The sequence below is a fragment of the Pelobates fuscus genome, chromosome 8 (genome assembly GCF_036172605.1).
Source record: "Pelobates fuscus isolate aPelFus1 chromosome 8, aPelFus1.pri, whole genome shotgun sequence".
In the NCBI taxonomy this organism is placed as follows: domain Eukaryota; kingdom Metazoa; phylum Chordata; class Amphibia; order Anura; family Pelobatidae; genus Pelobates; species Pelobates fuscus.
Genome location: NC_086324.1, coordinates 174476433 through 174491062, shown reverse-complemented (window position 1 = coordinate 174491062; position 14630 = coordinate 174476433). Strand labels below are relative to the sequence as shown.

Genomic DNA, 14630 nt, shown 5'->3' with positions numbered 1-14630 from the left:
AGGGGTGGGTTTATATATTATGTATGGGAGTGTCACACTGTATAATCCTGCTATTATTGGTTTATCATTCTGTATTTTAGTCCCCCACAAGGTCCATGTGGGAGTGTCCCTTGCATGGGGACTTGCATAAAAGGCCAGTGTGGCTACCATTAAACCATTTACTTTATCCTTGTCTCTTGTTGTAGGGAACTGCTATACCAGCTATAATCCCTGCTCCTGGGATTGCTCTTTGGATTACTATACTGGCTATAATCACTAGCTCTTATAAGAGCTTCACAGCTATACTCTCTTGGAGGAGAGGCCTTCCCACTGAGAGCTGGATCCAGGAGTTTGGACCAGGGTGAGAAGGGACGGCAAGACCCCAGCCAAGATGCGGCTGATAGGGGGGCTACGGTGCTGATGGTGTCCAGTGCATTACTTATGGTCCTCAGCGTCAGCTAGGAAGCATCGATTGGCGGAGGCACCCAGTCGGGGTGCCTGGCGGTCCATCACAAAGTCATATTGCCTAAACCTTTGTTTCTCTTATTTTCCTTCTCCCTATTATTTCATTTATAAGATATCCTGCTGTGTTCTATTATGTCCAAACTCACTAATAAAGCCTCTGATGTTAACACTGGCCAAAGTCTCTTACCTGCTCAGCTCAAGATCATGACAGTTCTGGTCAATCCTGACCGGGACCCTGGGGGTTATAGATCTGACACCGGGACCCCAAGGCTGGAGGGCTGCAGCACGGTTAGGCTGGGGAAGGAGCCTTGGGGCTGGTTGGTAGCTGGGTAGCTTACTCATCTGCCCTCTTGGCAGTGAGGGTCTTGAACTGCCTATCCCTCACCCATTCCTGGGCTTCGGTGGTCAGCCCATTATAGAAGTGCTCCATCATGAACAACTGGAGCACCTCCTCGGGGGACTTTGCTTGCTGCAAGTCCACCCAGTTCTGGGCAGCTAGGTGGATGGAGCATGCCCACTTTCTCCCCCTTTTCTTGTCTCTCTGAATTTCCGATGGTATGGCATACCTGGCCAGTAGGACCTCTTTCACCGCTTCGCAGTCGTGGATCTGGTCCCCGGGTACTTCTCGATACGCCTCTGCCACCCCTCCTGTCAGTTTACCGCCCAGGATGGCGACCCAGACCGCATGGTCGACTTCTAGCAAGAGGCACTGACGCTCAAAGTCCTCCTTGAAGGCAGTATAGGGAAACTCCGGTTTGTGTGCAGGGGTAGCCGGCACCTCTCTGGTGCGCTGTTCCTCGGGCTGTGTGGGGGATACCCCCTGCTTCTGAGCCAGGACAAAGGCTTGGGTCTTAGAGATTAGCTTGGTCAGGAGTTCCGCTGTGGGAGGCACGGTGTAGAAGGCCAAGTGCTACCTCATCATTCTGACGAAGGCTTCTTCTTCCCCGTCTGGCTGTGGGGCAGCATCCACATTACTCCGCTGGTCATCCTCCATTAGCTCAGCAATCAGGTTGGCTTTGTTACAGTTGCCGGATGACTTCCCTCTTGCTTCCAGCAAGTCTTGTAGGGTTTGCCTTTTTAAGGAATTATAATCCATGGGTCTGTTGGCAGGGTCGGATGTAGGATCCCGCCGCTTGCCCCCAGTTGTAGCGGACCCTGGGTAACCTGGCTGGTTACCTCTACTATTAATAAATTAACAGACCCATTTCCCTCCCAGTAACCGGATGACAAACCAGGGGATACAACAACAACTTTATTCGCCACATGCGGCTTTATACTTTCCCATGCAAGGGGTGGATCACACATGATGACAATGTCCTCCCCCGCCTGGGGGTCATATAACGGAACCAGAACTCCAGTACCTTTGTCCCCTGTCCTGCCACTCAGTGTCCCCTCCAAGGACTATCCCACTCCCAGGGGTCCCCTGCCAGAAACGGAACTCCAGTCCCTTCGTCCCTTGTTCTTGCCACTTAGTGTCCCCTCCCAGGGTCCTTTCTCTCCCAGGTGTCTTCTTCCTAGAGTTCTCTGTATCTGGGGGGTCGTAGTGCGGGAAACTTCCCAGTTCTTTTACCTCCCAGTGACAGAGAGCCCGCCAACCTCCGCCATTGTCCTCACAGGATGTCCCCACCAATCTCAGGGACCCCCAGAACGGTGTGGTGAAACCAACTTCGCCACTGTAAACTGGAGAAGCCTGGTTGCTCGCCTGCTGCCTTTAGATTATGGACCGGCAGCTAAAGGGTTAATTTTGCTGTGCAGAAGGATTTATTTCTCCCTTTCTGCACAGCAGTTCGGTAGATTCCATCTACCGAACAAACAGCCGTTTACCAACCTCCCCAGAGCTGTGGGAAGCCGGCCGGCGTTGTTAATGGGCCACCCAGAAGCTGGGCCTCCAATTTACCTCCCTGAAGCTGCGGTTAACCGCAGCTTAATTGAATGTTACTGGGTGGCTGCTGTTACACTTAGCGGCCGCTAGGTGGCGGTGTTCTGGAGCTCCCCGGGCAGCCAGCGCTTTTCTACCCGGCTTTCATGCACCAAAATCGGACACTTTTACGTGCAGGCACCGCTGAACCTCCAGCCCCTGGTTCTAATTCGTATGGATTTGGTGAATGCAGGGAAATTCGGTTGTTTGTTTTATGTGAATGCTTTAACCCAGATAGCCTGCCATGGAGCCTGTTCGTATAATTAAAGACTTTGGCTCCATGGCAATTAAACTGTATTCGGGTGGTCTGAGTGCCATTCACCTAATAATGTGCATTCAGACCTGAGCTATCTGGGGATATGTGACATGTGTGTATTTTCTGTGCCATTTGTCCTATTGTATATTTTAAAGTGATATACTGTATTTGTATCACCACGTGTATAATGGAGTCTTGTCTTTGTCCTGGGAGATAATTGAATTACTTCTCCAATTATCTCCAGGACAGAGAGGAGGAAGCCAGGATGCATTGTGGGAAAGTATTGTGGCTGTATGTACTAAAGTGATACATGTCTGTCTGCTGTTTCAGTCTCCCATTGGTCCCTTAGGGGAGTGTCCACCAGGTGGGAGACCTGCATAAATACTGGGCAGGTAGCCCTCAGTAAATGAGTTCCTGCTTAACCCTGAAGCTGAAGTGTTGTCTCATTCTTGGGGGGGAATTGGATTGTATGCTGACTGCCAGGAGTGTAAACCTTTCGTATGGTTTTTCCTGTTCGGCTGATTCCAGGGTTCGTGTGTTTCTAGTTTGGGAGTTAGTGAATTCGTACAGTTTGGAGTTCGGGAGATTGGTGATTGCTGTAGCTGCTGGTCTATGGAAAAGGGGATTATCGCCTAAACGGTTTTTATCCCCTTCTGAGCGAAACGGTCCGTTACAAACGGTAACTGGCATGAACAGTCTTCGTTCACGGGGTCCCTGTGTGAAGCCCAGCAAGGGATGCATCTCTTTCAGGATGTGAATGCTCCCCCTGGCCGACGTTCGTCTGTACGAACAACGGCTACCCAGAGCAGCACTCATTAATTACTTCCTTTGCGGTTTCACACTATGTTGCGAGTTGCCAAAGTTCCAATTGATTGGTGTGAACATTCTAATGGGTGCCAGGGAGGCCCATTCAGCTCCCGAATGAGGTGGGAAGCAGTCCGCAAATGATCCCCCTGGATGACGTTTGTCTAACAAATGGGCCACCAGCCAGGGTCGGCACGCGCTGATGCTTCTCTTGCGGTTTGTGGTTTGACACGTCATGACGAGGTGCAAACATTCTAAAACCACATTCTAAATGAGATTTCATGGTGGTCCTCGTTCGGGAGGTGAATGGGGTCCCGTTCGTGGTGGTACTGCCGAACGGGGAGCAGGCAGTTCTACAAAACACAAGGAATGAAACACAGGGTCAAGCTAGGGGAAACACATAAAAGGATGTCAGTACAGTAACACACATTGCAGGGTAACCTGGTGCAGTTCACAGTTTAGAAGGGGTTCCGCTGCTGGCCTCTTCATACCTTATTTAAGGGCCCTGCCAGCCTGTAAGTCACTTTTTGCTTTCTCCTCTGCAGGCAGAGACTTTCCTTTTGGGTTTCGCCTCTCCTTAGTCGGAGTGGTTAGTTGCCTGGTGCGAGGTCTGCTTAATTGAGCTTGCTGCTCTGCCCAGTTTAATTTTCGCCACTCCTGTGGTAGCTGTTGGTTTCTTTAGTCTAGTAACGCCACTGCTCTGCTGAGCAAGTCTTTTGTTCTATTTCCCTCTCCTGCAAGTGGGTGTGGCTCCAGGGTGATGCAGAAAACGGGAATGACCGCACGTTTCAGTTGGGCTGTTTCCCCCTCATGTTATTGGGAGGTGTATGGGGGCCTTCCAGAGCATATATGTGAGAAGCTGTGCCGACGATCTCCCCTGTGGTCCATTATGCCTCTGCTTGGGTGAAGCACTGGGGGTCCACTGCAGGAGTAGGAGCCGCATACTCTTGTGGTCTGAGGCATATAGTTATGGCCTCAGTGCTGCCACCTTAGTCAACTTAATATGTTATTTATCATTTAACCATTGGATGCATTTTAATTATTGTTTATTAAAGCAACTATCAATGGTTTTCTCTTCCAATCAGTTGCTAGTGTCTCCTTGCTACATTGGGAAGGTTTTTTGAAATCGTAAGGAGGGTGGAGGTCATGTGTATATTATGTTTTTATCTGTGTAGTGGCACGTAGGGACAATAGGAGATCTACCCCTTATGTCTTTTCCACATTTTTAGCCCCATTTTATAAAAGGTTACAGTTGGCCAAAGCTTTTCAGTCACTTACCTGCAGGATTTAATGGATCCCCCTCTTTAAATCCAGCAACGTTAAGCTTGTACTGCTGCTCCGGGGGATAGATTGCGAATTGGGAGAGAAAGAACGACTCATATGTCACAAAACGTGTATTTTTCTCAAAGTCCTCCAGCTGAATGCGAAGACGGTATGGCCTCCTCTGTGTGAGCTGATGAATGTTACGCAAACCTAAAATGGTTGGAGGAGATGGTTTTATTCCTCTTTCATCATAGTTTATCCAGTTTGTATTCAGAATAATTGGAGGAACTGTGTAAGAAACCAGCAATTTGTGCATAGTATAGTAAAATACAAATGGTGTATTACCCAGCCAATATTCGCCATCCGCACGACCAAATCCATTCTCATACTCGTCCCAGCCTCGGTAAAAGTCCACCAAACCATTAAATCGCTTCTGGAACACCTGGTGGGTAATCAAAACAGAACAGATCAGCTCAATCCCTGCTTAGTATAACCGGAGTTAATTAGCAGCAAGATGGTTTTGGCGGTTTCCATGGTGATTGCGTAATACAAAGCACCCAGAAATATTCTAGTTCTGCATTTATATGAGTTGTATAAAGTGATGAACATGGAGCAAGTGGTCAAATCACTATTTGCAGAAATGTTTCTTGGTGAACAATCGAGACATATCCAACATAGGGCCTTGGTTTAATTCAATTGAATCAGAATCGGAAATGATCCCAGTGTGTTAGAAAAACTTTTCCAATAATTTATCTCCAATTCCCATGGACCTGACTTCATGACTTCTGTAGATAAATCATTGGATTTTTTTTTTTATAACAGATTGGAATGATTTCTCGCTCAAACAAACTAAATTGAGGGAATAATCGGAACCATTAGCCGCTACCTAGCGACTGGCTCTAACTTTCTGAACACCAATGATTTCTGAAGAAGCATAAAATCATACAACTCCTATCAAATCATAAAACAGAACTGGAACCCCCATAACATAGCACTGCAAGCACTGTTATAATATTTATATCTTCCGATAATGCCAATAAAGTTTTAGATCTGGATGGACAGACACTCAGGTGAGTCCTGCTCTCACTTACCGTCCATGGTCCTCCTGCAGATGCCATGTCACAGTAAACATGGACAGGCTGAGAATACGTCCCCCCAGGGAATATTAAATACACCCCATCTGAATGGAAACCCTGGGAGTACACATCACAGCAGTCATATGGATAGCAGCATTCAGCACAGGCTAGGACTGTCAGGAAAAGATAAACAGGAGATAAAATGCTAATTCATATTCATCCCATGGTGCAAGGGTTGGACTTAACATGTAGTTACATGATCCTAAAAAAATATACATATATGTTCCTTAATTCCTTCCTGTGCGCCACACACTGGCAAAACCCATACCATATCTACCATATCTCATTCTGTCTCTTCCATATCTTATTCTGTTTCTGCCAGAACCCATGCCACCTCTACCAGGACCCACTTGCTGACGATTACCCTCCCTTTAATGACCAACATGTTCCTACAGCAATATAGTGCGTGAAAAACTTTAAAAATGTTGTCTTCTTCATGGCACGGTAAGGAGTTTGTAATTCTATGTGAGATTTCCTCATACAGCTTATGCGGCAAAGATGCCTCTGCCATGAGTTCCTGGAGGAGCCTGCTGGCTAGCCTCCTGCCCAAGGAGTACAGGCCATGTAAAAGTCTTGGTTCGTGTGGTTTCTCTTTTCAGTTCCGGAACCAAACAAACACATGAATTGTGGACCACCTCTGGGCTTGTTATTTCCTATTAACCTCTCCGTACACCTCCATCATCACTTTCACACTATGTATCCTGAGTGTTCAGCTGGGTGGCCGCCGTACGTATGCACGAGTTGGTGGCCATCTTGTCGCACGAATGCAGGCAGCAGTGTTTGGTCATCGAGTACATGGAACAAAAATCGGACATTCTAACTCGCAAACACCGCTGAACTTTGACGAACGGCTGCTTAGTTTCTACTCATGTCAGGAGAGCGCCATTCGGTAGGATTGTTCGCACGAACTAGGCGAACAATTGCTATCTTGGAGCTAGAGGACGAGGTTGATATGTCATTCAGCTTTGGACTCCCGAAAGTGACCAACCGCTACCACTTTTCTTATGGAATTATTTTTGGCAGAAACCATGTGTGTGTTTGGTCAAAAGTTTACCTCGATGGAAAATCCAAACCACCAAACTGATCAGAGTGCTTTTTGGATGTGATAAGCTCTCAAATGAGGGCTATCCAGGGATGTGACTCTTGAGGGGGTTCCACTTATTTGGAGGGTACTTTTGGGGTGTTGTAAAATTGTATTTTTCTGTACCTGGAGATAATTCAGTTTGAACAGTTCCTGACTCAATTATCTCTCAGGCACAGGGGAGAAGTTTACTGTGTGCATAAACAGATCTACTCCCAGAATTAAGTCTCAGTTAATGTGATGGGGAAGTGCTATATGACAATATAGCTATATTACTACACCGCTATACTCTCCATAGGAGAGCTTTGATCACTGGAAGCTGAATCCAGGACCCTTCTACAGGGTGGGAAGACCCCAGCGAGATGGCGAGACCCCAGCCAAGCTGCATCGGCTAGGGGCTGAAGTGTTGATGATGTCCCAGCGATAGCTAGGAAGCATGTTTGGCAGAGGTACCCAATAGTAAGTAAATATGTGGCCTAGTAGAACAGTCAGTAACCACGCAGTCCGCCACAGCTTACTTGTATTTAAATAAGGATATCAGCATGGAATCCTGAGGGGTTCCAATTGCTTCCAGCTTCTAGCGATGCTCAATTTGACTGCCACCAATATATGCATCACCAAAGTTCTGTGTGGACCATGTCATAAAGGGTTTGGGTGTACTGACACCAGGGTGACCATACACTATACAGTGATGAGTAGTCTCCCACATGAAGCTGGATAGATGTGCGGAAATGATTACTGCTGACCTGATCCATGGACAAAGACATATAGGGTGCACCAAATGGTAAGATAAGACAAAAACAGGCAAAGGAGAAAGATGACTAAAACAAGATAAATAAACCCTATAAAAATATAAAAAACAGGTACCCCAAGGCAATACTAGCAATCTCAAAATAAAGTCTTGGTAGTAGGAATACGTGGCGCACCCTATAGCTTTATCTTTTTTCCATTTATTCAAGGGTTCTTGGAGAGAATTTCCCTTTTTAGGTGTGATGCCTTCTATTCTGATTATTTAGCTCTGCCCCACTTTCCCCTTTTTTGACCTGATCCATGGCAGGAAAAATTTGGAATGGGAGGGGGGCTGGCATTCCTCCCGATAACCTTGCCCTGTGAAATGTTAAATGCTGCGTGTGTGCTGTAATGTTGATGTAATTATTTTACCTTTGTCGTTTTCCTTTCTTGACCTGATGTACTTTTTTACAGAAAATATCAATGGAAAAAGAAAGCAAAAAAACAAACATAACAACAACCCCCCCCCCCTCCTCTCCATCCTCCACCTCCCCCCTCCCACACACACACATTTTAAAAACTAACTTTGACCATCAAATGTTCGAATGTGGCTAAGAGATCACAGGCTCCACAACAGTATAATAAAATGGTATTTTTTAGTATATTTCACACAGATAATGCAATATACGGGTGGGACAGATAGAGGCTGCTGGAGTTGCACGACTGTGCCTTCACATATCACTGCAGCCTCCATCCGTGTGACCTACACAGTGTGATAGGACAGAGACTGGTACATGCCTACAGCCACCGGCTCTGCTTCCCACGTCTCCATTGTCACCAATGACAACCGACGTGTTGTATGAATATAATGTAGCCCCATGTAGCCAAAGCGCAGCTTAAGCGGAACAGGGCCTTGACAGGGGTTAGGAGGCGGGCCCAGGAGGAACAGACAGGACAGGTGGGTTATGGGATATGTGGGTTTGGCTATTTAAGGGAGGAGCCATTTTGTAAGGTTCACTTCTAATTTCCTACCCGGTTCAGTTTGTGTGCATCCCGGTGCTCTCTATACTTTCTGGGTAGGGTTTCTCTTTTGTCTCCTCTGCAGGGCCATGGATATCGTGGAGAAGCTTCTGGAGGGGATCAGGACAGCGGCGCGGCAACAAGGAGCGGATTGGGTGCAGGCCCAGCTGGGCCCGGTCCTTGCTGCGGCGGCAGGACAGGAGGCCGGAGACTCACGCCCGGCGAGGGCCAGGAGGCCCCCGAGGCGTTTGAGCCCGGGAGGAGAACCGGAGGTCGGTGGCACGGGAGTGCAGGAGACAGCCAGTGGAAGTCGTAGCAGGCCCAGGAGCTGCCTGGTTGAGGCTCTGCCTCCCAGTGTGCGGCCGGGGCTTCGGCGTGGTGAGTCGAGACGGGCGGCTGCCCTGGACATCGATGCACCAACCCCTAACACGGATGGGGCCGTGCGCGGAGCAGGATCCAAGATGGCGGCCGGACGGCCTAGTGCGGGGCCTGGCGGGGCGGGGTCTCGGCCCAGGAGGGCACCCCCATCGGTCTTGGCGGTGGACTGCAGCACGCGGACTGGGACGGTCCACGACGGGCCCGACGTACAGCAGGCAAGTGCAGGGGCCCCTTCCGGGGGTCCCCTTGGCGTGGTGGGCAGGCGGGGAGTGAGGCCCGATTCCAGGGAGCGGGCGGACGGGGGGGCGGGTAGGCGAGCGGCCCAAGGGGAGCAGGGGTCGGGCGGAAGGCCCCTGGGGGGGGTGCGGGATGCTGCGAAGGGGTCCCGCGGAGTGCAGACTGGGCGGGCTTCCGTGGGAGAGGATGGGGGGTCCCTCGGTAGTTCTCTTGCGGGGCGGAAGGTAGTGCCTGCGGGTTCGGTGGATGTTAGGAGGGTGGTAGAGGGTAAGGGGAAAGGAAAGGCTCCGAGGTCCGGTCGGTCGGGGATAACTGTCTCGGGGAGCGGGGTGTCACCATCCGCGTCCGTGGAGGGCCCCGGGGGAGGTGCCCCTGGTCCGGGTTCCGTAGGTGTAGTGGTAGGTCGGGCTGCAGCAGGGTTGGGGCGCGGGGCGGGAAGCGGGGAGGGTGGGCCTAGTTCGGAGTCGGGTAGTGCTAGCCCCTCGCCGGTTAGGGCCCCCAGGACACGCAGACGGAGGCCCCGGCGCAGGCGCGCAATGTCAGGGAGTTCGGCAGGGTCCGGGTCCCCCAGGTTGCCTCAACGGGGGTTGGCATCCAAAGGCGATGGTAGGAGTCGTAGTCCACGTGGCAGGGCTCTCAGGGCCTTTGGGGCGCGACGGCGGGAGGATACCCGGCGGGAGGCTTTGGCGGTTAGCAGGCGCTCCCCGGTTCGGGACGGGAAGGTGGTGGGGGAACAGTACGCCTTGCCCAGGACTTCTTCTCCTCTTTCCAGGTCCCGGAGTCGCTCCTCATCTGATTTTTCCAGGCACCGGGTGGGATCCCTGGTTGGCGGGACATCGGCGGATGGCGTTCATCCTGGACGAGCAGTGACGGACTGCGCAGCCCCGGGTGTCATCGGCCCCAGGGGCTTGGCCGGTGAGTCTATTGAATCGCTACAGTCCAGTGCACTAGTACAAACACTGCAGTCACTACTCCACTCACTGGGGGCGGGGGGTGGCACACAAGGTAGCGTAGGGCAGGTGTGGACGCAAGGGGGAGGGGAGGCGGGGCCCGGTCTAGGGACCCCGGCGGCAGTTGCGGGCGGGGAAGCTGTGTCGGCTTCCAGCGTGGGTGAGGCGGGAAGCGAACGGGCGGAGTTGACGGGGGGGGTGACGGAAGCAGCGAGGCAACATGCGTATGTGTCCTTCGCGGGCCCGCTGGGGGTGCACCTCAAGCAGGAGGTGAAAGATAAAATCTGGAAGGGGGAATTTTGCGAGATCTTCTCGCTTCTTCCCTTGGAGGACTTTCTTGACCTCAAGGAGGAGGACAAAAAGGACGAAAAGAAAGAGGAGGAGGAGAAGCGGCGGAGGTATCGCAAGATACCGAAGTCTTTTGGTAACTGGCTAAGGGCATTCTGTATCCTAGCCAGCGTGATCGGGGAAAAATCGCCGGGCTCCTGCTCGTCCCTGTTTTGCTACTTGGACGGCATATGGGAGGCATACCGCACCTATGGCGGATTGGCATGGTGGCGGTATGATGAGCAGTTCCGGCAGCGGCTGGCGGCGAATCCGGGCATGCGGTGGGACCAGATGGACCTGCCTCTCTGGATGAAGCTCATGATGGCGCAGAAGGCGCAGCCCTTTCAGCACGCGGCTGGCGCTAAGGGTCAGTCCTCCTCGTCGGCCGCCTCGCAGAAGGGCTTATGCTGGCTCTTTAATGAGGGCCAGTGCAAGTGGGGCGCAGCCTGCCGCTTCAAGCACGAGTGCTCGGGCTGCGGTGGGGCTCATGGGCTCCAACGTTGTTTCAAGAAAGGGAAGTCCGGGGGGACGGGAGCCTCTGCCGCGGTTGGCGGCGGAGGGTCTCCCACTACCTCGGGGGCTAACCCCAGTGAAATTAGACGCGATGGAGCCCTGGCTAAACCGCTACGGTAACAGGGCAGACGCGGAGCTGCTTAGAGCGGGGTTTGGGCAAGGGTTTGTCATTCCGTTTCGGGAGAGGGGTGGCACTGCTTGCCCTCATAATCTCAAGTCCGTGGTGGAGTTCCCAGAGGTGGTTCGGGAGAAGTTGGACAAGGAGGTGCGGTTGGGTAGGATGGCGGGGCCTTTTGTGGCCCCGCCACTGGAGGGCCTTCGGGTCTCTCCCCTCGGGGTGGTCCCCAAGAAAGAAACAGGGAAGTTTCGGCTCATTCACCATCTTTCCTATCCTAAAGGGGAGTCGGTGAACGACGACATTGACAGGGACCTATGCTCGGTCTCTTACGCATCATTTGACCAGGCGGTCGAGCTGGTGAAGAGAGCCGGGCGTGGTGCGTTGATGGCCAAGGTGGACATCGAGGCTGCTTTTAGGTTGCTTCCGGTGCACCCGGCGTGTCACCACCTGTTAGGGTGCTTCTTTGAGGGGGGCTACTTTGTGGATTTGTGCCTTCCCATGGGGTGCTCCATTTCGTGCTCTTACTTTGAGAAGTTTAGTTCATTTCTCGAGTGGGTGGTGCGGACGGAAGCGGGAGATAAAGCGGTGGTGCACTATCTGGATGATTTTCTGTGTGTGGGGCCGGCCGGATCTCCCGCGTGCCAGCACTTGTTAGGTACCATTCAATGGGTGGCGGGCTGCTTTGGGGTGCCGCTGGCGGCGGATAAAACTGAGGGCCCGACTGAGTGCCTTAGTTTCCTGGGTCTGGAGATAGATTCAGTGCGGGGGGAATGTCGGCTGCCGCTGGCAAAGCTGGAAGGTTTGCGCGGCGTGGTGGCAGAGGTGCGTCGGGCACGGAAAGTGACCCTGCGCCGACTGCAGTCATTGGTCGGAATGCTCAATTTCGCCTGTAGGGTGATACCCATGGGTAGGGTGTTTAGCCGCAGCTTATCGGCGGCTACCGCGGGGATTAGGTCCCCTCACCATTTCATCCGGGTATCTTCGTCCATGCGGGCGGACTTGGGGGTGTGGGATACCTTCCTCAGGGACTTTAACGGGACGGTGTTCTTTCGGCAAGGGGGCGTGTCGACAGCTGAGCTGGAGCTGTACACCGACGCGTCGGGTAGCGTGGGTTTTGGGGCCTACTTCAGCGGGAGCTGGTGTGCAGAAAAATGGCCGGAGGCATGGGGGCAGAGCCCCCTCATGCGTAACCTGGCGTTTCTGGAGCTGTTCCCACTGGTGGTGGCGCTGGCGCTGTGGGGGGACCGGTTGAGGGACAGGAAAGTGGTTTTCTTCTCGGACAACATGTCCGTGGTGCACGCGGTTAATAATCAGTCTGCAGCATCGAGGCCGGTGGTAACGCTGCTGCGGCGCTTTGTTTTGTTGTGCATGTCCCTGAATGTGGTTTTTCGTGCGCGCCATGTGCCTGGGTACTTGAACGAGGTGGCTGACGCTCTGTCTCGTTTTCAGTGGTCCCGGTTTCGAACGATGGCCCCGGAGGCCCAGGACAGGGGTCAGCCGTGCCCGATCGAGATGTGGCAGCTAGGAGCGTCCTGCTTGGCGGACTCGTGAAGGCTTCGCTGGCACCGGCCACATGGGCCGCATACAGTAAGGTCTGGAGTTCATGGGAACGTTCCTGGGGCGGGCTGGGCCGAGGGGTACGAGGGGAGCCGCCTCTGGATGCCTTCTTGTGGTTTACCTTTCAATTACTGGCGGGGGGCGCCTCCCCGGCGGTGATTGACAGGAACATGGCTGCAATGGCGTTCTGGTTCAAGCTCCATGGTGGAGCGGATCTTACCAAGGCGTTTATTGTCCGGCAAGCACTCAAAGGGTATCGGAGGGCTCGGAGGGCCCCCGACGCTAGGCGCCCGGTGTCGGTGCATGTGCTGGAAGGGCTTGTTCAGGCGCTGCCCTCCATTTGTTTCAATGCATTTGAGGTGTCGCTATTCCGTGTGGCATTTCTTTTGGCTTTCTTTGGGGCGTTCCGCGTCGGGGAGTTGGTGAGCAACACCCGGGCGGCCACGGGGGGCCTACAGGTGTCTGGGGTACGTATACTGGATGGGAAGCTGGTGGTACACTTGGCTAGGTCCAAGACGGATGTGGAAGGTAAGGGCCGGGACGTTACGCTGGGGGCCCTGCCGGGCTCGGCATTGTGCCCAGTAGCGGCGGTGTCGGAGTATTTGGGTCAGAGGCCCGCGGTTGGCGGGTCCCTGTTGGTCCATGCGGATGGCTCGTCGCTCTCTCGCTTCCAATTTCAGAAAGTTTTCAGTCTGGGTCTGGGTCGGATGGGACTGGATGCCGGCACATACGGCACCCACTCCTTTCGTATTGGGGCGGCCACGGAGGCCACACGTCTAGGTTTGGGGGATGAGGTAGTCAAGCGGATTGGGAGATGGGAATCTGTTAGGTTCCGCTCATATGTACGCTTGGGTTTGTTGGAACACTAAGGGACATTGGGGCGGCCTGGGGGGTACGGGTGGTTTTATCCTGTGTTTTTTTTTTTTTTCTTTCTTCCCCAGGCTGGGTCGCTTGGATCGTGGGTCATTCCTTCATTTTCTGGGCCGGACGGAGGGCTGCAGCTCGAGCTCAAGGCCAGCAGCTGGGCTTTCCGGAGGACCAGCTCGTAGTGCGCTGGTGGGGGTATCGGGGCTTCTGCTGGGGGGACGTCTGCAGGGCAATATTTGGTATGGTCGCAGGCGGGGCTAGTTTATGCTAGTTTTACATGCAGGCGGTAATGACCTGGGCCTCACCCCGCAGCGGAGGCTGGTAAAATGGATGAAGCAGGATCTTAACCGGTTGGTTGATCTGCTTCCCGGGGTGATGCTGGTATGGTCGGAGATTGTTCCGAGGCAGCGGTGGCGTTACGCCCGGGACCCGGTAGCCATTGATAGATGCAGGGGTAAGGTGAACAGCCTGATGGCAAGTTTTGTCAGGAAACTGGGGGGAGTGGTGGTAAGGCACCAGGAACTGGAGGAGGGGTTGGATGGGTATTACCGCTCGGACGGTGTACACCTTTCGGCAGTGGGTTACGACCTGCTGAACTTGGGTCTGCAGGAAGGGATGCGGAGGGCGTTCCTTCTTCGGGGTGGCGGAGCTCAGACAGCTTAAGGGGTCAAGGTCTGAGCTTGTGGCGGGATAGGGAGCTGAGAGAGAGGACATAGGCTCCCTATGAGGAACGTGAGGAACATGGAAAAAAGTGGAATTATGGTCAATGGTGGTTTCGAGTCCTGGAGGTGGCTCAGAACCTGGTGGGGCAGGGGTATCCGGGTATACCCCTGCCATGGTTACTTATGGTTGGCACTTGTTCGGTTCAAGTTGGCGAGGTTGGAAAATGTCGTTACATATTTGTATTTGTTATGTTGGGGGTCATTGCCCTCTATTAAAAAGAAGGATACGGATGAGAGGGGCGGAAGGTGGGGGCAATGACCCATGTTTATATGTTAACTTATTTAAAGCAATATTATCGTTATATATATT

At 52.8% G+C, this 14630-nt stretch overlaps 1 protein-coding gene across 1 annotated transcript in view; it reads right to left on the bottom strand.

Moving 5' to 3' along the window:
* LOC134571035 (microfibril-associated glycoprotein 4-like) overlaps window positions 1-14630 on the bottom strand; it is a 35839-nt gene that overhangs the window by 16852 nt on the left and 4357 nt on the right. Inside the window, exons 3-5 of the mRNA XM_063429077.1 lie at window positions 5777-5934; window positions 5031-5127; window positions 4701-4895 (exon numbers count right to left, since the gene is read on the bottom strand). Of these exons, the coding sequence (XP_063285147.1) occupies window positions 4701-4895; window positions 5031-5127; window positions 5777-5934 (450 nt within the window). The remainder of the gene's footprint in view (window positions 1-4700; window positions 4896-5030; window positions 5128-5776; window positions 5935-14630) is intronic.